This window comes from Mugil cephalus, chromosome 10 (genome assembly GCF_022458985.1).
Source record: "Mugil cephalus isolate CIBA_MC_2020 chromosome 10, CIBA_Mcephalus_1.1, whole genome shotgun sequence".
In the NCBI taxonomy this organism is placed as follows: domain Eukaryota; kingdom Metazoa; phylum Chordata; class Actinopteri; order Mugiliformes; family Mugilidae; genus Mugil; species Mugil cephalus.
In genome coordinates, this window is record NC_061779.1 from 3029404 (window position 1) to 3055673 (window position 26270).

General features: G+C 42.4%; 1 protein-coding gene and 1 non-coding gene across 5 annotated transcripts; one reads left to right on the forward strand and one right to left on the reverse strand.

Annotated features, from left to right (window-relative positions):
• Positions 1–4016: 4016 nt before the first annotated feature.
• Positions 4017–4089, reverse strand: trnak-uuu. Its single transcript has one exon. It is a non-coding gene; the product is annotated as a tRNA-Lys (tRNA).
• Positions 4090–10279: 6190 nt separating this feature from the next.
• On the forward strand, positions 10280–26067 carry ptpn5 (protein tyrosine phosphatase non-receptor type 5). 4 transcript variants are annotated; one of them, XM_047596907.1, is made up of 14 exons: positions 10280–10667; positions 14907–15015; positions 17388–17664; positions 18043–18165; positions 18285–18380; positions 18467–18723; positions 19611–19803; positions 20245–20329; positions 20490–20569; positions 20668–20805; positions 20886–20996; positions 22941–23101; positions 24141–24254; positions 25747–26067. In XM_047596907.1, the coding sequence occupies exons 3-14, from the start codon at positions 17395–17397 to the stop codon at positions 25838–25840; spliced, it is 1722 nt and encodes a 573-aa protein (XP_047452863.1). In that variant the 5' UTR covers positions 10280–10667; positions 14907–15015; positions 17388–17394; the 3' UTR covers positions 25841–26067. The 4 variants fall into 4 exon arrangements, with proteins under 4 accessions (XP_047452863.1, XP_047452864.1, XP_047452866.1 ...); XM_047596908.1 differs by lacking the exon at positions 10280–10667 and adding an exon at positions 10743–10894; XM_047596910.1 differs by lacking the exon at positions 10280–10667 and adding an exon at positions 10968–11178.
• The last annotated feature ends 203 nt before the right edge of the window (positions 26068–26270 follow it).

Consider the following 26270-nt stretch of genomic DNA (forward strand, 5'->3'; position numbering starts at 1 on the left):
AATGTTGCGTTCCCAATTAGTCAGTCGTTCGCAAAAGTGATAAATAAACTATAGAATTTTCCTAATTCCTGAAAACCAGTCATGCTGGTGTGTTGAAGCTGAAGTTGGGCGTTTTCAGGTGCTGCATGGCGTCTTTGCGCCTGGCAGCAATACTTTGCCGGTGCTTTGTTGGAATACAGTCGCAAGTCTATATCTGCCCTAGATAATCCTTTCGTGTTAATTGCATTGATATTTGTCCAGGAAAATTCTTGAGTTTATTTATTTATTTATTTTTTACATTTTGAGAAGAAAGCTGCGCATGACATGTTCATTTAACAGGATGTCGTGGTCGACTTTAATGTGCTTTGCTTCTTTTGTATCAGATTTATCAGCGTTTTTCAAAATTTATTTTTCGAATAAGTGAATTTTGCATCTTTGATGTATTGCAAAAAGATTGTCCCAACTGTCTCTCATCCAGACAGCTGAAGGTTGTTCAGTATAGAAATCAAAATGAAATAGTAGAGGGTCCAAGGTATTTATCAACAGCATGTTAGAACATGTCCGATCCAAGCTGGAGGTTATTGGTGGCGACAACATCTCTTTACCATGTCCTGTTTTGGTTTTGTTTCTATTGGTCATAGCTGATGCAAAATGAAGAAAATGGCTTTGATTACTTCATGTGTTGACCTGAAGCACAACAACAGTAGTTCTCTTACGTGTCACGTTTAAGCTAAATGCTAATGTCGACGTGTCCCCCTGGAGCCCGCCGATGTCTTCCACCCCGTCCCCACGTTGTTCCTGTTGCATTATCTTGCTATTTTGTGAATTCAGCTGCCTCTCAAAATAACTGCAAGTGTCTCTCTGGTCTGAACGTGTGAAATTGACACACTGCATTAATTTGAATTCAACAAACGGAACCAGAAAGAGCTGTGAACCAAACTTAAAAGTTTGAAGTGGTTATTAAAAGTTATCAAAAAATTAAAGACGTATTTGTCTTGAGATTCATTTGCAGACATATTTATTCCTTTATAGAGTTATTCAATACTGACTTAAATGGCATTCCATACTCCTCATGCAGCGTTTTGGAAAGTGAAACATAATTGTAAATATTAAATCATGTCTGTATTGTTGAGTAAGATCAGCAGACTATGACGCCATTAAGTTTTATAGCCTTTCGATATTTGGAAAAAATGGAAATATTTACTGCAATTGTCATGTTTATATGTCTCTCTCCCACAGGTTTCACAACGTGAAGTGCAAACACAGATACTGCAGAGGTGCAATTTAGTTACATAATGCATACCCAATGCAAATCAAGGCTGCCACTCTTCTATTTATGTATGCAACACTGCTGTCGTGTGCAAATAATGACAAATAAGAGCAAAGTATGACACAAATCAGTACATATCTGTCAAGAGAAAGGGGTTGATTCTGAGTGTCAGCTTCTAAAATTACTTATTTTTTAAATTTCTGAACAAACTCACACATTTAGAAAAGTAAATAAAAGCATTCTGATGACATTAGACGGTGTCTATGATGATTTACTTCATATTTGATTCTCAGAGTCTTTGGGCAGAGCTTCAAAGAACAACAGACAGGAAAAAAAAGGACGACCCGGTTTGAGGTCAAACGTTGCTCTGAAAAAGGTGATCCTTTGAATGTTTGCTCTACTTGAAAGATATAAGCAGGAAGGAAATCAAAGCATTTCAGGTTCCAGGCCAAATAATGAAGACAATGGAGGCATTTCCTAATTAGGACAAAATGGTTATATACACTGGCCGTCAGCCAAGAAACCCCAAACTGGAGGTGTTCATCCAAGAAGTATGCGACAATGATGTGATTCCTTCTTCTCTCTCCAGTTTTTTGTTCATAGTTTGAAGTAACTTTTCCTCTGATGACTGTTTATCATCAGCCTAAAATACACATGAAAATAAACAGAATCAAAGAAACAGAACAAGTGTTTGAGGTTTGCTCAAATAATTTGCTGCCACATATTTTTTTCTCTTTGTTCAACGGGAAAGACTCAAAAGAATTACAATTATTGTACTGATCATTTCTGTGTCCAGCAAACGGACCCACCAGGGGTTGCACAAATTCAGAGGATGTGATGAAAGTCCACACAGATTATTCGCTGGTGACGTCGCTGATAAAAGTGCATAGTAGTGCTTTGCAATGATGAAATCATTGCAAACTCTGAGATGCAAATGACATCAACACACTGTAGGCTGCACAAATGTATAGCCTGTATAAAACCAGGCTGAAACTCTGCACCATCACTTGCGTTTAATACCACGTGTTATTAGAAGCTTGGAAAACTTTATCAAATAGTTGACGTGCAGCCTCCTTCTCTCTGAGTTGCATTTCAGGACTGACATGTCATGGTAGTATGGGCTTCATCTTTAGTTTAGTTTGCCAGGTTTCCACTGGGCTCTTGTAGGAGGTGTCTGTGTTACTGTCATGATCATCTGTACAATCCCTAATGCACACACAGGTATGTGCAGACAATGATAATAATAATAATAATAATAATAATAATAATGATAATACATTTAATTTGTCGGTGCCTTACCAAAAACAGCAATATACAAAACTTCAAACATACAATGCATGATTATAAGAGTAGATTGCAGGAAAACTAGTTTGTGGAAACCAAAAAGACCAGAGTTACAGCAGTGGATGCGTGAGGTGACGAGGGCGTGGAGCAGAACGGCGGTGGTGTTCGGCGCGAGGGATGGGTGAAGTCGAATGACGCTGCGGTGGTGGAAGTAAGCGGACAGGGTCACGTCACGTTGTTGGTGTGGGTTTCCAGAAATAGAGCACAGTCAAGAACGACACCCAGACTCTTAACCTGAGGGAAGGGAAGTCGAGTGGAGTTATCAATGTTTAGCGAGACACGGTTAACTTTTACTAGAGTGGACTTAGCACCGACCAACAACTATTGATATTACTTCCCTATATAGAAATGTTGTTCACCATTTCTTTCCCTTCTACCTCTTCCTCCTTCCTGCCTCAACACTTTGTTAACTCATCATGTTCTCTGCATCGCTGCATATGGGAATGTCCATTCATCAAACAAATGTGGATGGTTGTGTCACTCTGTCCAAGACTGTGGACACACAGCGAACACATCAAAAGGGAAAGTCTCTGTTATCATGGTTAGGATCTCAGTGGCAGCTCAGATTATTCTTAAACACAGGAAAACCCCTAAAGTCCCACAGGTTAAAGAATGGCTAAATATGATGATAAAGAAACACTGCTTTGTTTGAATGTATGCTTTATGAGTTAAATAACAGGGAAGGATATCACATGACCAGTTTGGGAACCATTTTGGTTTTACATTACTGTGCCTGCCAGTCAGTAGGATGACAGCTTCCCTTTTTATTTAATTGTATTTTATTTCATTTTACCTGAACTTCCACGGCTTGTGGTATTATTTATACTGTATTTATCAATAATATAGACACCTTCACAGTTTGTAAACAGGGTGATGTATTTTGAGGGGCAGGGCTTAGTTGGAGGCCAAAGAACTCAAACACTGTAGTCAGTAAACGTCACATAGCATATTAAAACAGACAAGAATAATAAATTTTATAGAATAGACTAATACACTCATACTAATACTTATTTTAATAAATTGACTCTGGGATTTCACGATGGTCATGTACCATCATAAAATAAAAACTTTATATATTATAATTTTGGTTTTTGCATCTCTGACTAGGTGACAGCAGACAGAGACTTTATTTCCTCCTTTCTGTGTAACTATACTTCCCACTTCCCTCTCTTCAACCCACTCTGTCCCACAGTCTTCACACTTTTTTGTAGAATTTTTTTTCCTACATCAAGTTTTTGACACACGCAAGAGCAAACTGGCCCCAAATAAATGTGAGAAAACAGAAGTATTTTATAACACATAAATAAATTGTAAACCTTAATTGCCCCACAGTGGGGAAATCCAGGTTAGGTGCCTGCTCAGCTGTGAAGCTGCACCTGTAGCCACTACCCCACAGCTCCTCATAAACTGTAAATTAATGCAACACCTGAACAGGGACTTGAACCCTGGACCCTCAGATTAAAAGTCTGATGCTCTGCCGACTGTGCTACTCAGGCTCGAAAAGAAGCTCACAGCACCTGTGTGACACGATATATATCAAATAATCCATAATAATAATAATAATAATAATCCATGACAATGATATGGCTAAGGAGTGGATGAACAGTTGAAATAGCCGCAACAGAAGCTAAATGGTGAACTTCATTATAGCACTGACATATAGTGCTAAATGTACAGGAGAATGACAGGAGAAGTAAAATAACATTGATCGTGTTGTGACAATTCAATGTTGGAGGCGTGAGGGAGACAGACACAGTATTAGGAAGGCGGTTCTAATGTTATGCCTGATCGGCGTAAATACATTTGCTGCTCCAGCATGAACTGTCCATGGCCATCTGAAACAAGTCTGCTTACTGCCCCCACTGAGCAGAAACTTGAGCTCCCGGTTTAACTCAGTTCTTTTTGACTTTTTTTTTCTGCTTAATTAAATCTAACGTCTTCCTTTCTACTCGTCTGGTTGTAACAGTGGGGGAATGCCGTACAGTAAAGGTTGGGGATGTACAGCGCTCTCTCCGTCAGCGCTGCCCCTTGGGCGACCTCTCTCTTGATAAATATGTGTCTATTTCTGTAGCCCCACCCCCCCAATCCCACCCCCACCCCTGCTACTACAGCCCATTCCCTCTCTCCCTCGTTTTTTTTCTTTATGCTTCAGAAGCTAAACTAACTCAACTAAATTTTCTTTCAGCATGGATCAAAGCCCCTCTGTTTTCACTGTCTCATAGATGTGCTCTTCATCTCTCCATCTCTCATTTGTTTATTTACGTTGGCTAAATGCTCATGATTGCTGCCATGACCCATAAACATGTAGGTTTACATCTCCACTGTCAGGGCCTGCTGTTTAGATGTGAACACTGGAGTAAACAGGGACTCCTAATCTGGCGCTTGAAACCGTCCAATCTGAGGATTCAATAGGCTGAAAGGGGGTCTGCACTAGCCAAGGCGTGGCTGCTGTTATGGAGCCCTGTGGCAAAGGCGTAGATGCACTGGAGGCGCATGATGTCTGCAGAAACTTTTGAAGATTTATGTGTGTTTGCAGGTTGCCATGAAATAAATCCTGCTCCAGTTTGCACCCTGGCCCCCACAAGTACGATTTCACTTTTAATCATTCACAGATAAACCTTTAATTTCCTCTACTCGTAACCGAGGCTTCATGAGCAAATGCATGTTGCATAAGGTTGGTATTTGCAAACGTACAGTTGGTTATGTCGCCAAAGTCATGTTCGCGCATTTGGCAAAGGTGATAAAGGACGTGTTAAAATATGTTGCAGAGAAACACAGGAACTGGGAGGAGGTGTTTTCTGATGGCTTACTGTCAGTTGGGGTGAAGAGCTGAAGGAAAGAGAAAATACTAAATACACTAAATAAATTCTTCCGGGTAAATTTTCGGAAAATTACGTTATTTACTTTTAACAGTTTAACTGGAAATCAGAAGTGGTTACCAAAAGCAATAAATCAGCAATTAAGTGCCAACAAAGTGGAAAAAACAGTTACTGAATAACTCAATAACAAAACTAACTGCATTTAAGAAATATCTCAAAACTGCCAGTGAGAATCAGACTTTTAAATGACTGCATGACTTATTTCTTGGGGGGCTTCCAACCAAACGCTAGCAGCTAGCAGTGGGAATAAGTATGCATCAAGTTAGTCAGGAGGTGCTGCTCCTATGAGGGTTGGAAGTTTCATGTGAGAGCCTGCACTTTATCTAAGCTTTATCTAAAATTTCTGCCGCTCCATCTGTTTTTCAACTTCTGTTTTTCCCAGTAAAAGTGTTTAGTCATAAGGGATTAGGGTTCCTCCTGTGCAGCAAGGCTGTCCAGCTATTTCATTTGCACTTCTGACCACACAAGTGAACTCATCTGGATTATTAAAATCAACGGAACAAACGTCGGTTAAAATTAGCTCCTGATTTGTGTCTTTTTACCTTTCATTCAAATACATTTTGGACAGCGCTGGGACACAGTAGTGTTGTCACTGTAGCCATGCATGACGGCCGAATATACAGCAAGAATATACTCGGCATATTTAATTCTTCCCTACGGATCTGTGTGCCTGCGGGACAGAAAAAAAAAAGTCTGCGGTCATCAGATGAACACTTCATAGTTCTCCCTGATTCCCACCAATGCAAATATGCCACGAGATACCGCGTGTCTGTGTTAGACTGTGTTTTACAGCTCCAGATAGGCAGCCTGGAAGCTGCCGCCTTCCTCTGGATGTAACACGATGAGTCACAGTCAAATCTGAGATTGGCATCAGTTTGGTAACAGACGGGAACGCTTTAAGCCCAATTACCTTGTTACAACACCACACAAAATATCACTTGGATTAATGTTCCACAGGCATGTATCAATGAGGCATTTCCAGCGAAGATACAAGCAGTGAGTCACTCGGGCCACTAGATGCCCCCATTTGTTACCAAAGGAATGCTTCTCCAGCCCCTGTTTCACACAGGATTTCTTCACTTTTCATGACTCAATATAAAAAATGCCGATAGAATATTATAAATGCACTGCGTCTTGTTTTCCAGGAAGTTGTGTTCCGCTTTGAAATTCAAATAACATGTTTCAGTGAAAGGGACTCGGAAAAAAAAAAAAAAAAAAAAAAAAAAAGTGGTGTCAATGTGCATCGCATGGTGGGAGAAAATGAGGAAGTGATGTAACAGTTTGATGTTTGAGCGCTGCAGCTAGAGAAGCAGACAGCTCAAGGCCACTGCATATCAGCCTCTTTCTCTCAATCAGTAATTAGGTTAGACGATGAAAAAAAAAAGAGGAATAAGGTTGAGAAGATAAGCAAGGACAGAGGAGTTCATTTAGCTGATTGGAAGCAGGGGGGGTTGAGAGGATGTGTGGGAGTGGATGGACAAAGAGGGGAAGACTCTGAAGTGGGTCATAAATAAGAGAAAAGGGGAAGAAATAAAATCATGTTCAGTAACATGTGATGTATTTAGAAAGTGACTTGAAGAAAGGAGGCGCCGTGGACCCGTGTTTGGCTATTTAAAGATTAGCTTGACATTATTAGCGGAGGCCTGTGACGCACTAAACCTACTGTTTCTGGTGTTAGGCTAAGTGCAAGCGAGCGAGGCCCTTCATTTTGCAGCCCGTTCCCCACTGTCAGCACTAATCAGACGCCTGTCAGCAGCTTTTCAGCTAATGCAACGTGTTGAATTGACGGTGGAGCGAGAGATGTGTCTGACTGACTGTTCGGCTTGAAGAACCAGTGAACTAGGAGAGAAGGAAGTGATCAAAGTGTCTGTGAAGGTTCTCAGTCATCCAGGTCATGGTAATCCAAAAAAGCGTTGAATAAGGTCAGCTGGACTTGTAGAATTTCTTGAAGACGTTTCGCCACTCATCCGAGTAGCTTCTTCAGTTCTGAGCTGAAGAAGTGAACTGAAGAAGCTACTTGGATGAGTGGCGAAACGTCTTCAAGAAATTCTACAAGTCCAGCTGACCTTATTCAACGCTTTTTTGGAAGTGATCAAAGGCAACTTGAAAGCGCACATCAAAGGTTTTTTCTCATTTCACATCTTTTTCTCACCCATGCGCTCAAATACACCACTATTTTTTTCCAATTAGCACGAGTCAGTAGGCTACATCCTCCTAGTCTCCTAGCCTCGCAGCTAACCCTAGCTCTTTCAGCTTCCTCTTTTTAATAATAAACACATGTCGCCGCCACCTGCCGATTATGACAAATACTGTGCTGCAGTATCTGCGGTAGGGATGTAACAATTACCAGCATAATGATAAACCAATGATAAAATTCCCGCCGGTTATTATTACCATTTCAAATTTTTATTATCATTAAAACCGTGATTAATTACCACACTTCACGTTGATAGGGCTCATTTCTGCAGAAGCAGCAGCACACACTCCCTCGGACGGATGGAGCGCATGTGCAGTTTGCTCTGAAAACTCTGAGAAAATGGCGCAGGTAACACTTCGAATGTGATGAGCCATCTCTGTGAACACCACCCACAACTACACCAAGTGCAAGTTAAGTTAACTTGTAGCTGAATGCATGATGCAGGGACTAAAATTTGGTTAAATTATTTCAGTGTGTGTATAAGCACTGTTTGAATAGCACCGTGGCAGTAATGATAACCGTAATAATTTGGTCGCAATAATCGAGATATGAAATTTTCATAGGTGACATGAGATTATGTTGCTGTCTGACCTAATTTCCAGTAATACTACATAAACAGCTTTGTCTAGTTTTTGCTAGTCAACAGGTTTTGGCTTGTGACCATCAACACAGGCGGAATTAAATACCATTAGACATCTTTTGACAATGCAGGGAAACTTTTGGATCTGCCATTCATGTGGATGTTACATGTAGACCAGATCAGGCACCCCACCCCAGAGCAATGACACTCCCCATCCCAGCAGGATGCAGCCTGACACACAGTGCATTTACATGCACACCTTAATTGAGCTATGACTGTGGCCCTTGTTCCAGTTTACACGCAACGGAGAAAATCAAATAACTGATGAGAACACGTCCTCCTCCCCCTCCACACTAGGTGGCGATATGTGTCTTTTCAGCAGGTTAATTCTGCCTTTCTGTTTGACCTATTACATTATACAATAAACAACAGAAATCTAACGCAGCAGACCGGCATTCTGTGGAGCATGCACGCACATGTTGTCTAGTTTATCTCCAAATAAGGCGTATGCATGCTGGGAAAAATCACATTATCTGGGTGTCTTAATCGGATAAAGACAACTCTGATTTTAGTCGGAGTAACATCTTTACATGTACTTAAGTTGTCCAGTTAAAGTCAGATTAAGGCAATAGTTTTATATAATTTTTTGTTTAGTTTTTTTGTTTGTTTGTTTTTCACATGCATGCAAATGTACTGACACATACACACAAAAATGGTTTAGGAACAACTTAAAAAAAACATTAAAAACCTGCAAAAGTATCTGTGGGATGATCCACAGAGGCCCCTCCCCTCAACCCAAAAGCCCCCCCACTAACAACATCTTGTTGCCAGACACCACGGGACGCCCTCCGAAGGCGCATGTCCATCCTCCGATGAGTCACAACTGTCGTGGAGGCACGAATTGTAGTAATGCGTGTTTGCATTTTACGATAATCATACATCGCCTTTCATGACAGGGCTGTGAAAAATTTGTTTTGCAAACTATGCAAATTAGAATTTGAAAACAAAATCATCGTGTCATCGTGCTTGTGCGCCTCGGGATATGTGTTCATCATATAGTGGCTGTTGTGTTGCTGGCGAGTTCAGAGAGCTGACATGGAACGGCGACCATATGGCGAGGCAGGAAGGAGGGAGACAGAGAGAGAGACAGAGAGCACAACGCAGTGAAAGGGGAGACGAGAAATGACAGGAGGTTTAAGAAGAGAGATGGAAAAAAAAGTGCAATGTAGATTGGGGTAGGGAGAGAGAGGATAACACGGGGCGGGGTAAAAATGATGGAGACCGGAAAAGGGAGAATAGACCTGGGTGTTGGGGGGGAGGAGGAGGAGGGGAGGGGAGAGGGGGGGGTGTTGATCGAGATGAGTGAGAGAGGTGGGCGGCAGAGCGTACAGCTTGGAAGCAGAGGAGGTGCCAGTGGGGGGTGTTCACTGCTCAGTGATGTGTTATGATCCGACTCCCCCCACTACAGACACACACAAACAGGTTTTTGTCACTTCGGGAGACAACGTGGTTCCACCTACAGCATCCAGACCGTTTACGGCTCAAAGCCCCCGACTCACTCCCCCCCCCCCTCTCTCCCCGAAGCTGCAAAACCTTTAAAAACAAATGAGTCACAGACGTGGTTTAATCTTCAACTAAAGGTGCAGGTACTTCTTAAAGCGCTGTCAGCAAACATGTCTCCGAGTGTGATCGAGTGTGAAGAATGGGTTATTTGAGTGTTTAAAGGACACGCTGAACAATACGTGAACATTTTTCTGGCAGGGGTGGGGGTAGATTGTGTACATGGGATACTTTTGTTAATGCTTTTGTGATGCAATAATTTAAATGTAGAACATCGGCAGCGTTGAAATCTGTCCCCGTGATGTGACTGTACGAACAGGTTTCTGTCCCCACAATGTGATTAATAAACACACGCATCCACACACAGCCTCCCTCCCTCCCTCTCTCTCTCTCTATCTCCCTCTCCCTCTCTCTCCATCCCTCTCCAGCTCCCTCGCTCTCCCTCATTCTGGCTCTGTTGCCACGGCTACCGTACAGCCTCTTGCTGCATATACCTAGACGAAGCAGCCGCCTGTGGATCTCTCTCTGTGTCTCCTCCAGGATACAAACAAAAGAAGAAGAAGAAGAAGAAGAAGAAGAAGAAACACATCAGACTTTCGTACCTCCACCTCTCTTTCGCACGCAGACAAACATTTGTGCATTCTGCCTTTACCTAACCTCGCACGCGTCCTCTGCATCCCCCCCCACACCCCCTCTCTCTGTCTCTCGCTGTCTCCTTCTTACATGCAAACACACTCCTTCTTCTCTCAGACGGAGGAGCGCTAAAGGGATTGGCGTGGCTCTTGGCGCTTGGCTCCTGGTCCTTGGCTCGGAGGGAAGCGGAGCGGCAGATGGCGATGTGAAGACGGGCTCAGCCAGGTAAGAGGACTTATCCTAACCAGACTTGAGGCTGTGGGTGAGTGTTCCAGCCCTCCTCCTCCTCCACCTCCTCCACCACCTCCTCCTCCTCCTCTCCTCCCTCTGACTCTCCCTCTTTCCACCACCACCACCCCACCCCTCCATCCGTGGCTGTGTGCGACATGAGGTGAATACCAATTCCTCAGCACGGTTTATGTGGCTGCTGTGCTTTTCCTGGCTGCGAAAAGGTAGGGATGTGTCATGCGTCTCCTGTACATGTGTTGTTTTTTTTTTTCTTTCTTCCTCAGATTATTGAAGCTGCCAACAGGTTGGTTCTTTGATGCCACCACTAACTGCGTAATTTCTCCCCTTTCTATCACTGCTCAAAGCTAGATTTCCTCTGTGTTGTATCATGTCTATGTGACAATGTGGGAGTTACCAGAGAGAGATGCAACAGTCCACCTCCCTGGGTGATTCATTGCTAATCCATCCAGCTCTGCACTGTGTGGTCGCTCCAGCTCACCGTAGCCATGTACGTGATATGAATGGTGTTTTTGTCTTAGTATGAATGACTGCCAGAGAATGCCATTCCTGCACTGGTGTTTTGATGCAGCGTAATCATGTAACACAATCCTTTGTCACCGGGAATCCAGATTTATCTCTCCGGCAGCCTGTAAATCAATTCGCTATGCAGCACATTTCAATTATTCATAGCGTATAGCTTAGGCTTGAATTGCAAGTTTATACGTGCGTTAATGAGATTTCTCTTTGAAACGCTCCCGGAGCTGCTGCAAGAGATTGTAGGAGTCTATGTAAACAATAGAGCTGATTGATTATGTGTCTCTGTGATGTACAGGAGGAAGCTGCGGGCTCGCCGGGTATTTCATTTTAAGGTCACCGCCAGCTTATGCGCGGGGTAATATCAAGATTTCGTCCCGTGCGCGTCCTGTTTGTGTGTATGGGAGAGAAAGGTTGATGGGACAGGTCTTGGCCCTCGTGACTTTATCTCACGTTACCACCCCATCATCACTTTCAGTAACAGCTTCCTCTTACCTCGTCTCTCTGCGACATGAGCGCCTCAGCAAAACGCTCAGTACTCACTCTTCATTCACTCCGATTCACCTGGAAACAGTGAATTGCTGCTGCGCTGTATGTATATATATATATATATATAGGCTGTTTTCTCTAATAATGGGAGCACGGTGAACAAATAGAGCCATAAGTTGAACAACAACAACAACAAAAAAAAAGAGTAGAAAAGCTGATTTGGACACATTTATTTTCCAGCCTGAGAAACTGTGAGCATCAAGGATATCCATTAAAGCACGAGCCAGCTGTTACCATATTAATGCCCCTCGCTCCTGATTGCAGGAAAGAGCTTTAACACAGCTGGCGGCGCTCAGTCATCCCTGGTCCTGTGGTCCTCCTGGGACCGGGGCTTATTGTGCGGCTCAGTTTAGACTCAGGAGGATGGTGGGTTCTTGAATGGACACAGATCAATGGAAACACTATGCCCATACTCTATTTGAAGACTGAGGGGGTGGTGTTTGTAAGGAGGCAAGAACAGCGGACCCTCCGGTGAGGAATGAGGCCGAATCAGCTGTCAGGTTGGACTTATTTGAAAATGAAATTGCTGCTTGTCGCATGCCGTCAAAGATCTTTTGTTTTTAATTTAAGCTAAACTAGTCGTATTTTTTTCCATCAGGTTTTGTGCAATTTCATAATAACAGCACTATTTATGTGCATTGTACAATTTGCACACTTTATGCAAACCACGCTTTTTTTTAAAAAAAGAAAAAGAAAAAATGAAATTTCCTAAAATTGTTGCACCTTTTTCAAATATTCAAGGTCACTTTATTGATCCCGCAGGGAAATTATTTTGTCCAAGAGTCACAAGATAAGAAAGAACATATATGAACAAGACATAGACATAAGAATAAAGAGAAAATAAGTAAGTAAATAATTACAAAAAAATATACAGTCCACATTTTAGTGTCTTCTGTGCAATCAGCTGGACCGTTAACATGTGTAAGATGTTAAACATGTTTGTAAAATGAAGTCGAATTCGGAGGGAAATGCGCATAAAATCGTTCACAGAACAGCTTGAATGTGGTAATTTGATGCAGCCTCTATTTGTTTAAAAAGGACATTACACGCAAAAACTATACCGTGAGACAGCGTGTGGCACTCATGATTTCTATACTACTGTATTTAAATTCTTACTACCTTCAAGCCTATGATTAAAAAAAAAGATATTTAATATTTCTGTACTGGAATTCTTGCCAGTGAAGAAAACGCTTTGATGGAAAATTGAATACGGGCGACGCGAGAGAACGGATAACAACAGAATAAATCATTTCAGACTTATCTGAGGGGAGAGGGGGGAGAGGGGACTCAGTGTTTGGACTCAATGTTTGTAATCTGGTTAAATGTACCAGCCATGGCAAGTGGCTGGAAAACAGAGATGTTTACCTCAACGAATAAAAGCAAAGAGAGGCCTGTTTTTTTTTGGTGAATATTGTCACTGCTCTCCCACTGCAGATGTATGTTTGTGTTTTTCATTTCTCGTGCCTGCCAAAGTGTGTGTGTGTGTGCATGTGTGTGTGTGTGTGTGTGTGCACGCTACAGCATGTTGGTTGCCACAGTTACAAAAACGCCAACCTCACTGCGTCACTGCCTCAGACAACCTTCACACACACAGACACACACACACACACACAAAAAGAGTTGCTTTTCCTCCCATTCATCCCTCCATCCACTCATCCACCTGTCCACCTATTGTTTAAAAATGGAACTTTCTCTTATACAACGCAGTCTACGCCTGTGTGCGTCTGTGTGCGTGGGCGTGTGTGTGTGTGTGTGTGTGTGTGTGTGTGTGTGTGTGTGTACACCTCTGTGTACATTGCATGTATGCACATCACCATGGCTACGAGCAGGGCTAACTGGCGTCATCGCTTCAAAAAACCACCTTCGCAGCGAGCAAAGAGAGACTCAGAAAAGGACTCAAAGCAGCTCCCCTCCGTTCAACACCTGCACACACACACACACACACACACACACAGATTCATCTCCCGCTACCGGTGTGGTCTCATATTCCGCTGAGCTCACCCCATTCGCTCAACAGGGTCCAGCGGCGCAGAAGGAGAGGAGGGGGAGACGGTATAGAGGGGTAGAGGAGAGCGGCGGAGGCTTGACTTCATGCATACTGATTCGACCGGAGCAATCACAGTGTATTTCTGAGGGTGTCTGCTCAGTCTGGCTTGAATCATCTCCGCCTCTTATGGGAAGGAGAGAGAGAGGGGGGAAGAAATATTGACAGTTTACTGTGTCACCTTACATCACCATCCTCCGCTCACGAAAGCACAGCTGGGAGCTGACAAGGGTGCTACTCTGCTCCATCCTCAGAGGGAACTGGATTACTAACCTTGTCTCATTGCGACCAGTTGAATTTGTCACGGGGATGCCTCTGTGGAGGGTACACACGTGACGTCACCGCTAGCGGAAGTGGCAAAAAAAAAAAAAAAAAAAAGTGACAGATGAGCATGGAGATTAGCGGCATTAGTTTGAATCATAGGCTTTAATAGCGTCTAATTGTAAAATAAAAAATAAAAAAAAATGGGGAAGAGCTGTTTTGCGATTGACTGAACCAACAGATTTGAAAAGCATATATAGCAGATATATTTTTATATCTGCCATAGAAAAGAGAAGTGAATGATCACTGCATTAGAGGAAACAACTGGAATCCAGGATCAGAAACATATAACACATAATTTATGCTGTATTTTTTGATAAAGTCAAACCTTAAGTTGCTTCTTAAGTTACGTTCTGGTGGTTTTTAATGTTGTAGTTGTAGTTACGGCCGAGGGTAACTATTTCAGTTCCAACAATAAATTGCATATTTATGATCACTCCTCACTCCTCCTCCAGCATCTTTTATTTCTTATCATAACTGAAATGACCTAAAATGATCAGAAATCGAGGCTAATCCACTTTTCCAAATCCATACTAGTTCGTATGGATCACTGTCGAGTCCAGTTCTCCTCTTAATTTAATCCGATAATCCACATTTTTTCCTGTTATTCCTCACTGTATTTACTGCTACATTTCACCATGTTTTTGCCACTCAGGGGGGCGTGGCCTAATGCATAACTCTCTGTTGTAGAATTTACCGAATGAAAAGAACGAGGCCGTGTTTAAATGATCTGCGACTTCATTTTAAACCCTGAGATTCATGACCGACTTCCGTCTTGTGTCCTTCAGGAGTGACTCTGCCGCACCATGGCTGACAACGACCGGGTGCCACAGGACGTGGGATTTGACCTGATCATGTGATCTGACTCCTTCGCCACTTCCCTGCCATCTCTCATAGGTGAGTCACGTGGACCCCTGTTGATGAGCCCAGCCGGGAAATCGTGCTCTTCGCGTGGAGTGGCCGGGTTTCTGGTTTGGTAGTCATTGATGAAAATTTGTTCCAAACTCGCCCGTGACAAATTTAGCCATCAGCAACACATTCAGACAAAAGTGATATGTGCGCAAACGGCGCGGCACGGCGCCCACCGCCACTCCAGCAGGCCCCCGCTTTCACACGTCCACACAGACCACGTGGCGGTAATCAGCCGAATGTACAAAACACCTTTATTAATGGTTGAAGGACAAAAGTGCAAGGCGTAAAAAGGGCTTTGAATACACTGCTGACTGATACAGAGGTGTGTGTTTGTGTGTTTGCGTGTGTGTGTGTGTGTGTTGTCAGTAGATGATAATGCTCAGGACGGATGAGAGGAATGAGAGCCACTCTGTTGCCAAGGTGACGGACAGGGCTGTAAACACACTACCCCTGACTCATCTCTCTCCACAATAGAGCCTCATCCAAACACACGCACACACACACACACACACTCACACACGTACACACAAACACGCACATTTGCACAATAGAGTCCGATCGGAGGGAGACAAGAGGATCCGGAGATGAGAGCCACTCCAAGCCGCTTAGCTATACCTCTGAATAGGCATGTGGAACGAGCGCAGCCCTTTCTGTCATACACACGCTTATTTAGAATCGGACGCACAAACAAACACACGACATGACGAACACGGCTCCATTGTAAGTGAACGGACAATATGCTGAAAATGTGTTTCCAAGACATCTCATTGTCAGTGTGTTCACTCAAAATTACTTCTGCATGTTAACGAGGTGCACTGAAGGTCCCAAAACCTCTTTTTTTGGAATATATAAGGGTCTGAACAAACAGTTAAAGCCTGCACTGTGTTCATCTGCTTGAAAATTATCGCACAATCACATCCTCTGATTTTCAGAAAGCACACAAGGCATGGATAATGAATGAGATAAGAAAAGACTTTCTTTTCATCCCTTAGGGAAGTTTGGTTGTTACAGTACTATGTAAGAGTAAATATATTAAGTGTATTTGCATTCATTGTATCAACTTTAAGTACAGTTTAATGGGAAACCAACCAGAATTAAAAAAGTTAAGTGTAAAAAGCAGTGGAGGATAAATATATATTAAGCATTCATGGACTTCATGAATAATGACAAACTCCAATAGGAATATAACTCTCAAAAACAAATATTGCACAGAAATGGCATAATTACTGTGGAAAGTACCCGATATGTGCATTGCACTTAAGAACGCAATGATGAATGTGCATTTCCTGAGATGTATACAGATGTCAGAGGATGTCTGTGCCCTTTAGTTGAGGATGAAACTCAGCAGCAGTGGTAGCAAATGCTAATGTTGAAGAGTGATAAAGGGACAAATCATTTCAGGGAGGCTCCTTCTTGCACTGTGGGTGCAACAGCCTCTAGCTGAAGGAGCTACCTAAGCTCCCAACCAGTAAGTTAGTCATACTGTAACCCTAACCCTAAGTAAATCAGTCGCAATCTAACCCTAACCCTAAGTAAATCGGTCGTAATCTAACCCTAACCCTAAGTAAATCGGTCGTAATCTAACCCTAACCCTAAGTAAATCGGTCGTAATCTAACCCTAACCCTAAGTAAATCAGTCATACTCTAACCCTAACCCTAAGTAAAACTGAGAGTTCAGTTGTTGCTTTGGCACCTCTAGGGGTAACATCTATCGCCTCACTACCAGCCTAAAAGCCATTTCACTGCAGCTTCTTTATTATTTCTTTCTTATTTAACTATTTTTCTTTTTTTTTTTAAATTTCATTGCCTGCCTTGAGGAAGACTTGAAGAGGTCGAAACGTCAACGTTGGGCATTTTTCTTTTTGTTTTTTGGAAATAAATCAACAATAAGCTAGAAACATTACTTTTGAGTACTATAGTTTATTCTAACTCTGAAAAGATAATAAAAATAATTTAGTTTTGTATTTTGGAGGACCCTCAACCCCATTTCTAAGGGGTTCTTTTTTTTTTTTTTTCAAAAAACAAATAAACAAATTGAAACCAAACAAATGAAAAGAAGATCAATTGATCATGGGATCCAGTATCATTGGACTCCTGTCCAATACAAAAGACGAGGACCTCGTCTTCAATTTGCAAACAGTCAGGGAAGATGGCATCAGGCCGTGCATTCCCAGACAGATCAAGGAGGGGGCCAGAACTTTTTTATGGATGTAACCCTAAGTAAATCAGTCATAATCTAACCCTAACCCTAAGTAAATTAGTCGTAATCTAACCCTAACCCTAAGTAAATCAGTCGTAACCCTGACCCTTCTGATTGTGATGTGATGCATTTAATTTAAAAGAGCCTCATTTAACAGGGGCATCATGACCCGCCGGCTGAGTAGCTCCACTCGTTCCCACACTGAGGACTCCATCTTCCTGAGACCTGACGAGGACCCCGTCTGGCTAGATGAGCCGATAAAGACTGAAAAAATCGGCGACAGGGCCCCTAAAAAAGTTGGGCTCCCAGAATGTAAAGACGGACCCACGGAGGGCCAACGCTCAGAGGGGGAGAAAGTGTTTCTACATAAGGTCTACGCGCTGGTGATTGAGATCCACTGCTGGGCCGCACTGTTTATCGTCTCCCAAGTTACGGTATGTGAAACAGAGTTAATTGCGTCTTAGATCACGTTTGTCTTTGCAAGCTTTGGTTCTTCTTTTGGTCTGCGGCTTGAATTGGACACCTCTTTAGTATTCATACCCACCTCTTTGTTTGTTGCCTTCATGTTTGATTCATTCAAGAAAAAAAAGCACAGGTGCAACATTACCATAAGTTTAAAAACAAAACAAAAAAAAAACGGAGGTTTGTAAATGCAGCCATGATTATGACACCAGACTGCATGCGGTCAATTTACATTTTTTTTTATGCCCTTTCTTCTCCATTTGCTTTTCACCTGAGAGCAAGCGCCTGATTGTCAGTGCATGAATGACTGGAGCCGTGACAATCTGCCTTCCCTCTTTCACTCCTCTCAGGGCTACTGGGTGTTTTTTGTGGCGGAGGGAAATGGACCACTCTCGTCCATCTACAAAGCCCTGCAGGTCATCGATTTCTACCTTGGCTTCATCTTGCCCTGCCACCCGATTTTTGGAATGGATGTAAGTGTCGGTAGAGGATGTGACCTACCTACTGTTTACGCAAAGAAATAAAAGAGTGTGAAGGATTCAGTATCTGCTGTGTCTGACAAACTCTTTCTCTGATTCTCTGTACTGGTCAGTCTATGGTGTTGATGAGAGAGGTGGTAAACACCAAAGAGCACAACTGGATCGTCCATAGCACCGCGGGCATCGGTGTAGCCATCTGTGTTATCATGGTAAAATGAGCAAATCCAAAACTAGAAACTTCCTCCCATTATTAGAAATTCATGAATGTTTAAAGAGGACTCCTTGGCCTCCTCAGGTCGTCCACATGGTGTGCAAGTGGCGCTACGGCACGGGCCTCTGGTCATCAGGAACGGTGTCGAGGGACATCGGTGACCGCCGTCAGTCGGTGAGCCGCCAGCCTTCCTTCACCTTGTCAGAATGGACGGACGCCCAGGAGGACCTGCTGGACCTGGACCCTGTGCCCCAGACCCCGGTGTTTGACATGGGCAACGACACCAGGACGGAGGGAGATGCCGCCACCCTCACCGTCACACCTGTGGGGCTTCAGGAGAGGTCAGGGGAAGGGGGGGTTTTGAGGATATTTTGAGATGTGAGAGCAACTGCGGGAAGACATATACCAATCAGGCATGACATTATGACTAATATCGTGTAGGTCTCCCTACCACCGCCAACAAAACAGTTGTGACTCATCAGAGAATGGACTGGGTCTTCTGAGGGTGTCCTGTGGTGTCTGGTAACAGAACATTGTTAGTAGGAGCCTTTGAGGGCAGGGGCCTCTGTGGATCATCCCATAGATATTTGATCAGTTTGGGATCTAGTGATTTTGGAGGCCAGGTCAACACTTTGTGCTGTTCGTCATGTTTTTTGAGTTGTTCCTTTAGTTAATTACCGTAACTCACAATGGTTTGTGCTATTGACAAAACTGAAAGTGTGGCTGAACACTGGGAAGTTGTGCCTTTGTCTGGAAGAACTTTGTGACATTCCAATGGTATAACTAACTTTTTGTTTCACAATTACTTATTCCAAACATCTCTCTCTTGCTGGGGCTTCCCGGTCTTGCGTCACTCCCAAACCTGCAGCCTTGTTTTTTTTTTTTTTTTTTCCAGAGAGCACAACTTCCCATTGTCCAGCCACACTTTGAATTTTGTCCATTGCTGAGTTGCGGTAATTCAAATCCTGTTGAGAATGGCATTGCTATGGTGGTGGGGACATTGGTATGGGGGTGGACTGGTCTAGGTGGGTGCTGCATGACTAAGTAACATCCATACCAATGAATGTCAGCTCCAAAAGTTTCCCAGCAGAACATTGAATTGTCACAAGATGGTTAATGTTATTTACTTCTCTCTAGTTTTAATGTTGTAGCTGTACATTGTGTAGAAAATGTGTGCAGGCATGCTACACATCTATCTGCATTGTTTGACTGTGTTTGAATCACACAGGAGAGGATCCAACGTTTCCCTGACCTTGGACATGTGCACACCAGGCTGCACCGAGCCCTACGGCTACGGAGCTCAGCTCTCTCCCAGAGACCAGTCGGCCCAGGAGTACCTCCGGCAGGGAACACATGTCCTGACCCCTGCCATGCTACACACAAGGGCCATGGATGACCAGAGCCTGCAGGCTGAGTTTTATGTGAGTACAGCAACAGCAGCTCCGCCACCTACACTCTCCAGATTAACAGACATGAACAGAGACTCACCGGAAAACATGCACACACACAAACACACACACACACACACACACACACACATACACTAATCAGAGCGGTGCGCACACCCGTAAGCTTTTCCACTGGCTGCTAAGTGGGCGAAGGATGGAGGGCGCAGTTTTGCATACAAAAACCCACAGAGGATTCCAGTGTCTGTGAGGCAGAAAGATGAACGTTTGCATGCAATATCCTTAGCCTTTCAGTCTCATTCAATTAGACAAAAACAGTTCACTGTGAAAGGCATCGCAGCAGATGACTCTTTCGTTTTCACTGTTTTTGTTTCCCCGTAGAAGCAAAGGTTTGGACTTTCCCATTTGTGCAAGGACTAATTTTTATTGCGCTCATTGTTCTGTGTCCATTGGCAGGAAACTCCCATGAACTTTGTAGACCCTAAGGAATACAATTACCCAGGCCTGGTGAGAAAGAACCGCTACAAGACCATTTTACCCAGTGAGTACAGCAAAGAGTCAGAGCTGGTCTGTCACTTAAAACACATCAGCCACAACAGCCTTTTTATGCTGTCACATCCTCACAAATATTTTTTACCATCTACCTTCAGTCCATCTGTCCGTCTTACTCCCGATAATAATCTCACACTCTCCACCTGCAGACACACACAGCAGAGTCGTCTTAAAGTCACAGGATGAGGAGGATTTTCTCATCACTTATATCAACGCTAATTATCTCAAAGTAAGTGGGAAAAATATGCTTTTTTACGAAGGAAACTTTGCAAACCTCAGTTTCCTCTCAGTGGCGCTAACTTTGCTGTTTACTGGTAACAAACGCAGGGTTACGGGGGTGAGGAGCGCGCATACATTGCCACCCAGGGTCCCACTGTGAACACGGTGGGAGACTTCTGGAGGATGGTGTGGCAGGAGAGAAGCCCAATCATAGTGATGATCACCAACCTGGAGGAGAAGAACGAGGTCATTTTGGATGATTGACGGACACAACATTGGATGATATTAGCTGAGAATAGATTGTAAATATCTTTTGCCTCTTGTAGAAATGTGCAGAGTATTGGCCCGAGGACACTGTGACCCACGAGGGCATTGAGATCTCCATCGTCACGGTAACCCAGGAGGACGACTACAGTCTGAGGGTGTTTACGCTGAAGGTGACACAACATCATCACTTAATCTATAAATTAAAAGATTAGTTCAAACCATAGGTTGCACAGAATATATAGACGGAACGAAGGCTCTCGACTTCCTCCCATTGTCTAAACTGAGGTTAAACATTCAGGGATATGACTCCAGACTCACGGACACACTCCTGGTTGCTCAGATGTTGACGGCCTTCGCAGCAAGTTGCGCTGCTAAATCTCATCATTAAAAACTCATAGGTTGGCTATGACTACGTTAGCGTTTTTCTTCTGTCCATCATTTCATTGGCACGGACGTCTGTGCATAATTATAATCATCTTCCATCGGAGAGAGTCCAACAGGGTAACATTCCTGTTTGCGGTTCAAACTAATGGCTAACAGTGTATTGGCAATGTGTTGGTTTAAAACAAACCATTAAACTTGTAAATTAGACTAAATACTCCATCTACAAAGTAATGGAGGAGTCATCATGGCATTTTTTCCCATTTCTATAACATTATATAATTACTTAAAACTATGAAGAACAGCTTTTAAGGTTTTTTAACAGGTATAGACAGTGCAGGTTTCATGAATTGCACTGAAGCAAATGACTAGGGGGAGATAAAATGGTTTGCTTTTAATTTTAAGGAGCTGTTGGATTGTCCGTCTTAATAGTATCAAATGTATGACTCAAACCAGCGGCAAACTACTATTTTCTCATTAACTTCCAGTGTTACCAAGCTCTGCAGTACAGAGGATGTACCTGTAATTTGATTTCTGAAGATTATAGCATCACAAATATACATTAAAACTGTGGGGAGATGAGATCCTGTTTCTTTAAAGGATGTTTTATTTTCACAGACCCTTTGCAATTACACCACGGACCACTAGGGGTCTGCAGTTGAGACTCACTGTGTTAAAATAACGACAACATGTCCTAGATGATGTTTTCATTTTAACAGTGTAAACAGGAGCACAATGCATGTGACCACAGTCATCTCCATTCATAGGCAATTAATTCATTAAGAGCAATTAGGTCACCTCCAGTCTAGTTTGACCTGAATCCAGGTTTGTTAAATCCTGATTCCAGATATGTTTGAAGCCAAAGTACATTATGAATATTTAAATGATGCACACAGTGACTTGAGTGGAAACACGAGTGGAAATAATACCCAATCTTCATCTTTACAATCAATATATTTACAACCTTTCTTTAATTTTCCTCTCTGTTATACAGTACATTTGTTTCAGCGTAAAGACTGCTAAGAGATCTAATTGTTTAATATGTTTTATTATAATCCAGAGAGAAGCTGCAATAAAATCTCCTCCCATGTTTTTAGTTGCAACTCAGATCTTTTAGCCCGGGTTGTCAGAAAGTTTTGATTTGATTGGATGACAGTGTCTCGACTGGTATTACACCACGTAATAAAAACACCACAAAAGATTATTCTTGCATTCTCAACATACAAAGATTTTTAAATAACATTTTTGAGCAGCGTCCAAACTCACCGCAGATGTGTGTGCAGCGCGGGGGTTGTCGTACTTTTCCTGCTCCATTCACGATGGCTGCTTTATTAATTTGGGGGGTCACTGTGGCGTTAGCACTTAGCATGCCAAACATAATTCAGTAAATGCAGGCTGCATCTGATTACTAAGCACCAGGGGATCATTATTTTACCGAGCTCTCGGTTAAAAAGCTCGTTGTTTATTCATCCCCTCGTGTTGTTTATCTGTACGATTAATCATTAGATTTGATAACGAACAATAAAAGCAAGGGAGAAATAGAGTGTTCCAGCTCTTTTCATACAGCCCTCGCTCTTTTTCTTTTTGTGTTCATTGTCGTCTTAGCAACTGACACCAAGGTAACAGTTTAGACATGCATGGAGAGCAACAGGCTGATCAGAAATCCTTCCTCCGTTTCACATACAGTACACGTGTGCACAGCATGATCACATACGTGTTTCATATGCCTGCAGTGCGGGGAAGAGGAGCGCAGCCTGCGGCAGTACTGGTACACCTCCTGGCCCGATCAGAAGACCCCAGACAAGGCTCCCCCTCTGCTGGAGCTGGTGCAGGAAGTGGAAAGAGCCAGAGAGGAAGCCCCACCTTCCACTGGCCCTATAATTGTCCACTGCAGGTACATTCAGGCTGGTGATACCGATCCGATAATTTGTGCAAATACACCTTAATGCAGTGGCCCCTGAACTGATGGAGAGATTAAGTAGGGACCCCCTACCTACTATATCCGTTCTATATTAAACTCTGCCTAGTGCTATTTAAAAATATACATTGTTATTATCATTTTGCATTCAAGCTATTCCCTATCCATGTACTGAAATGTGTTGGATTCATGTTAATGCATATTTAAAGAAAGTTAAATTTGTGGGGGAAAATTAAAAGAAAAAAAAAAAAAATATATATATATATATAAATGTCTAATCAACCAAAGATTTTGCTACTCCCTGCAGCACCTGTGCAGACCAGTTGAAAACCTATGCCCTAATGTGTCTGGTAAACCTAAAAAAAACTGGTGTATTTCAAATCATAGCTTCATAAAGAACACAAGACATCAGGGTATTTTATCTATTCATTTTAAACGCTGAAGTATATTGAGGTAGTGGCCTCATTGACACAACAGAAACAACAGAAAAACCAAACAGAGACACAATCATACAACATATGTGAAAATGCTGTTTCAAATAATAAGAGCATTAAAATAAATGATTGTTTAACTATTAAGAACTACTATAAAAGGAAAACTTGCATCTTAATTATGACCCTGTTCTCTCCTCTTCTGTCCTCCTCATCATAAATGCCTCGTATTCTGTGTTGTAGTTTAACCTGAGGTGTTTCACAAGGTTTGTTGTGTTGCCACAACTCAGTAGTTTAGTTACTTTCCACTGTGTTCCTGTATTACCTCCAATGACTGAAGTATTGAGAATAATGTTAGACCATAAAGATCTGGTATCGAAAGTATCAATATTTCAGCATAATATTGTAATATTGGGTCAAATAAAGAGCTAATATTGGATGATAAAGACATGTTGATAATGTAAACATATAGAGAGAAATGTAAACTTCTATGCTGAGGATTAGCTTTGAATCAAACACGACGGGATCAGTTCTAATCAACACACGGATCCAGCTAATTTCTTCTTCCAACTTTTTCTCCTCAGCGCCGGAATCGGTCGAACTGGCTGCTTCATCGCCACCTCCATCCTGTGCAAGCAGCTGAGGACCGAGGGTGTGGTTGACATCCTGAGAACCACCTGCCAGCTCCGTCTGGACAGGTGAGACATGCTTAGCCCTTATCCGTGCTCGGGGTCTATCTTTAGTTCTGGCATAAAAGCCGGGCTGACGTAGTTTGATTTGATTTAGCTCCAAATCACGAGAAGCTGTGAGGTTTACACAGGAATGTGTAATTGAAACTATTGAAAATAAGTCAGACAAACAGGCATTCAAACCTTCTTCCAGAGTCCATCATGAGAACTCATTCATTCGACATGTGCAACGTAATTTTGGGTCCAGTCAACACTACCAATCAATTAATGATTCCCAGAGAAAGAATCCTATAAACGATAAAGATCCTTTTGTGCCATTTTGTTGACATTTATTGCTTTGAGTCAAATGTTCTGGTCCAGGATTTTTTTTTTTTTTAAATGTAATTAGTTCTTTGTTAGTTCTTCATTAGTATAAAATTTTGAGCAAATACCAGCAAAAAGAAAAAGCTGTCGCACTACTTACGAGGTTGTGAATACCACAAGAGGGCGCCATTCATTTGGACTTTTATCTTAAACGTGATAAATACGCAACACTGGAAGACACAACAAAAATGAATAAGATGAAATATCATAGAGAAATCTGCCAACATAATATAACAATATAAAAAAAAAATCTAGAAACAAAACAATAATGAAATCAAAGGTTCACAGGGGTAAATTTACATTTTTAGTATTTAGCCTTTAGGTCAGTTCAGTTTGAATTTTGCAGCAGACATCAGCAATAAAAAACGTGACACATTAAAGTGCAAGGTAGATGTGCAAACAATGCATAAAGTGCATAATACTAAGAAATGAGAAGTAAAAATGTATAAAATAAGTACGAATAGGTGCAAAGCATTAAGGATGCAGACAAACCTAGACCAGAAATTTAAACCTATCTATGGCGACAGGGATGAAAGAAAACCTGGATCGCAGTGTCCGTGTTTTTGGAGGAGGTCAAACTCTTAACTTAAAACTTAAAAAGTGGTTGATGCTGTCAACAATAAGTTCAGCCTTGTTCCTAAACCGCTATAGGGTAAGACGATCAAATAAAGCAGTAATAAGAGTTGCGCGTTTTTCTAACCTCACTTCCTCACAGATGGCATAGATATGTTTTCATTAACAGAAAAAAAGCAGATAAAAGAAACAAATACATAAATATAAATACATGAATAACATGAAAAAAACTACGTAAAAACACTCACACACAAACTAACTTAAGCGGTTTAATTGTACTTTTACTCAAATAAGGATAAGATATTACTAGTACTAAACTTTAAGAACAAATAGATCAGAAATAGTTGGAATTGAGCAACAAAAACAAGAAATTGGCAGCATCAAGGTGGCTCTCCCTCCCACCCCCCACCCACCACCCGTTCCCTGTATGATTCTCTTTTTATATAATAAAACATTGCATAACAAAACAACTAAAGAGTTTTAGGTAGTGGACAAATACCGGCATACTTCTGAGCGTACAAATGCAAGTAACGATCTCCCCCCTGAATGTGTTGTGTTTTGTCAGAGGTGGCATGATCCAGACGTGTGAGCAGTACCAGTTTGTGCATCACGTCCTCAGCCTGTACGAGAAGCAGCTGTCTCACACCGCTGAGGAGTAGAGTGAGCGCTACAGCCACACCCAGACCGAGACACACCACTGTACACGGTACCGCCTCCGGTGGTACGCACCACTGTACCTAGCATCATCTCAATCTCACCCTTTAACGAGTTCAGACCATGCTAATCTCTTCATCCGACAACAGGCTCAGACGGGACTGGATCGTTGACTGACATGAAATCTGTGCTTATGTCTTTGGGCAGAACAAACGTAGGAAACAATTAAAAACAAAAAAAAAAAAAAAAAAAAAAAAAAAAAACTACACCGATCCCAATCACACAGTTTAGCGTCATTGATCAACACATTCCTGGAAAGTTGCATCAGTCACGCCAGAAATAATCGCAGCGTCATTTCATGCACACCGTTAAGGTTCCTATCCCGAGTCAGCGTGGCCTCGTTCACATCCAGGGGTCAAACTGGAGCTGAAGTAT

Coding starts and splice junctions, on each gene's coding strand:
- ptpn5 (XM_047596907.1), top strand. CDS start 17,395: ATGACCCGCCGGCTGAGTAGCTCCACTCGTTCCCACACTGAGGACTCC. Junction 18,166..18,284: donor ACCCGATTTTTGGAATGGAT/GTAAGTGTCGGT, acceptor TGTACTGGTCAG/TCTATGGTGTTGATGAGAGA. Junction 24,255..25,746: donor TGCCAGCTCCGTCTGGACAG/GTGAGACATGCT, acceptor GTGTTTTGTCAG/AGGTGGCATGATCCAGACGT.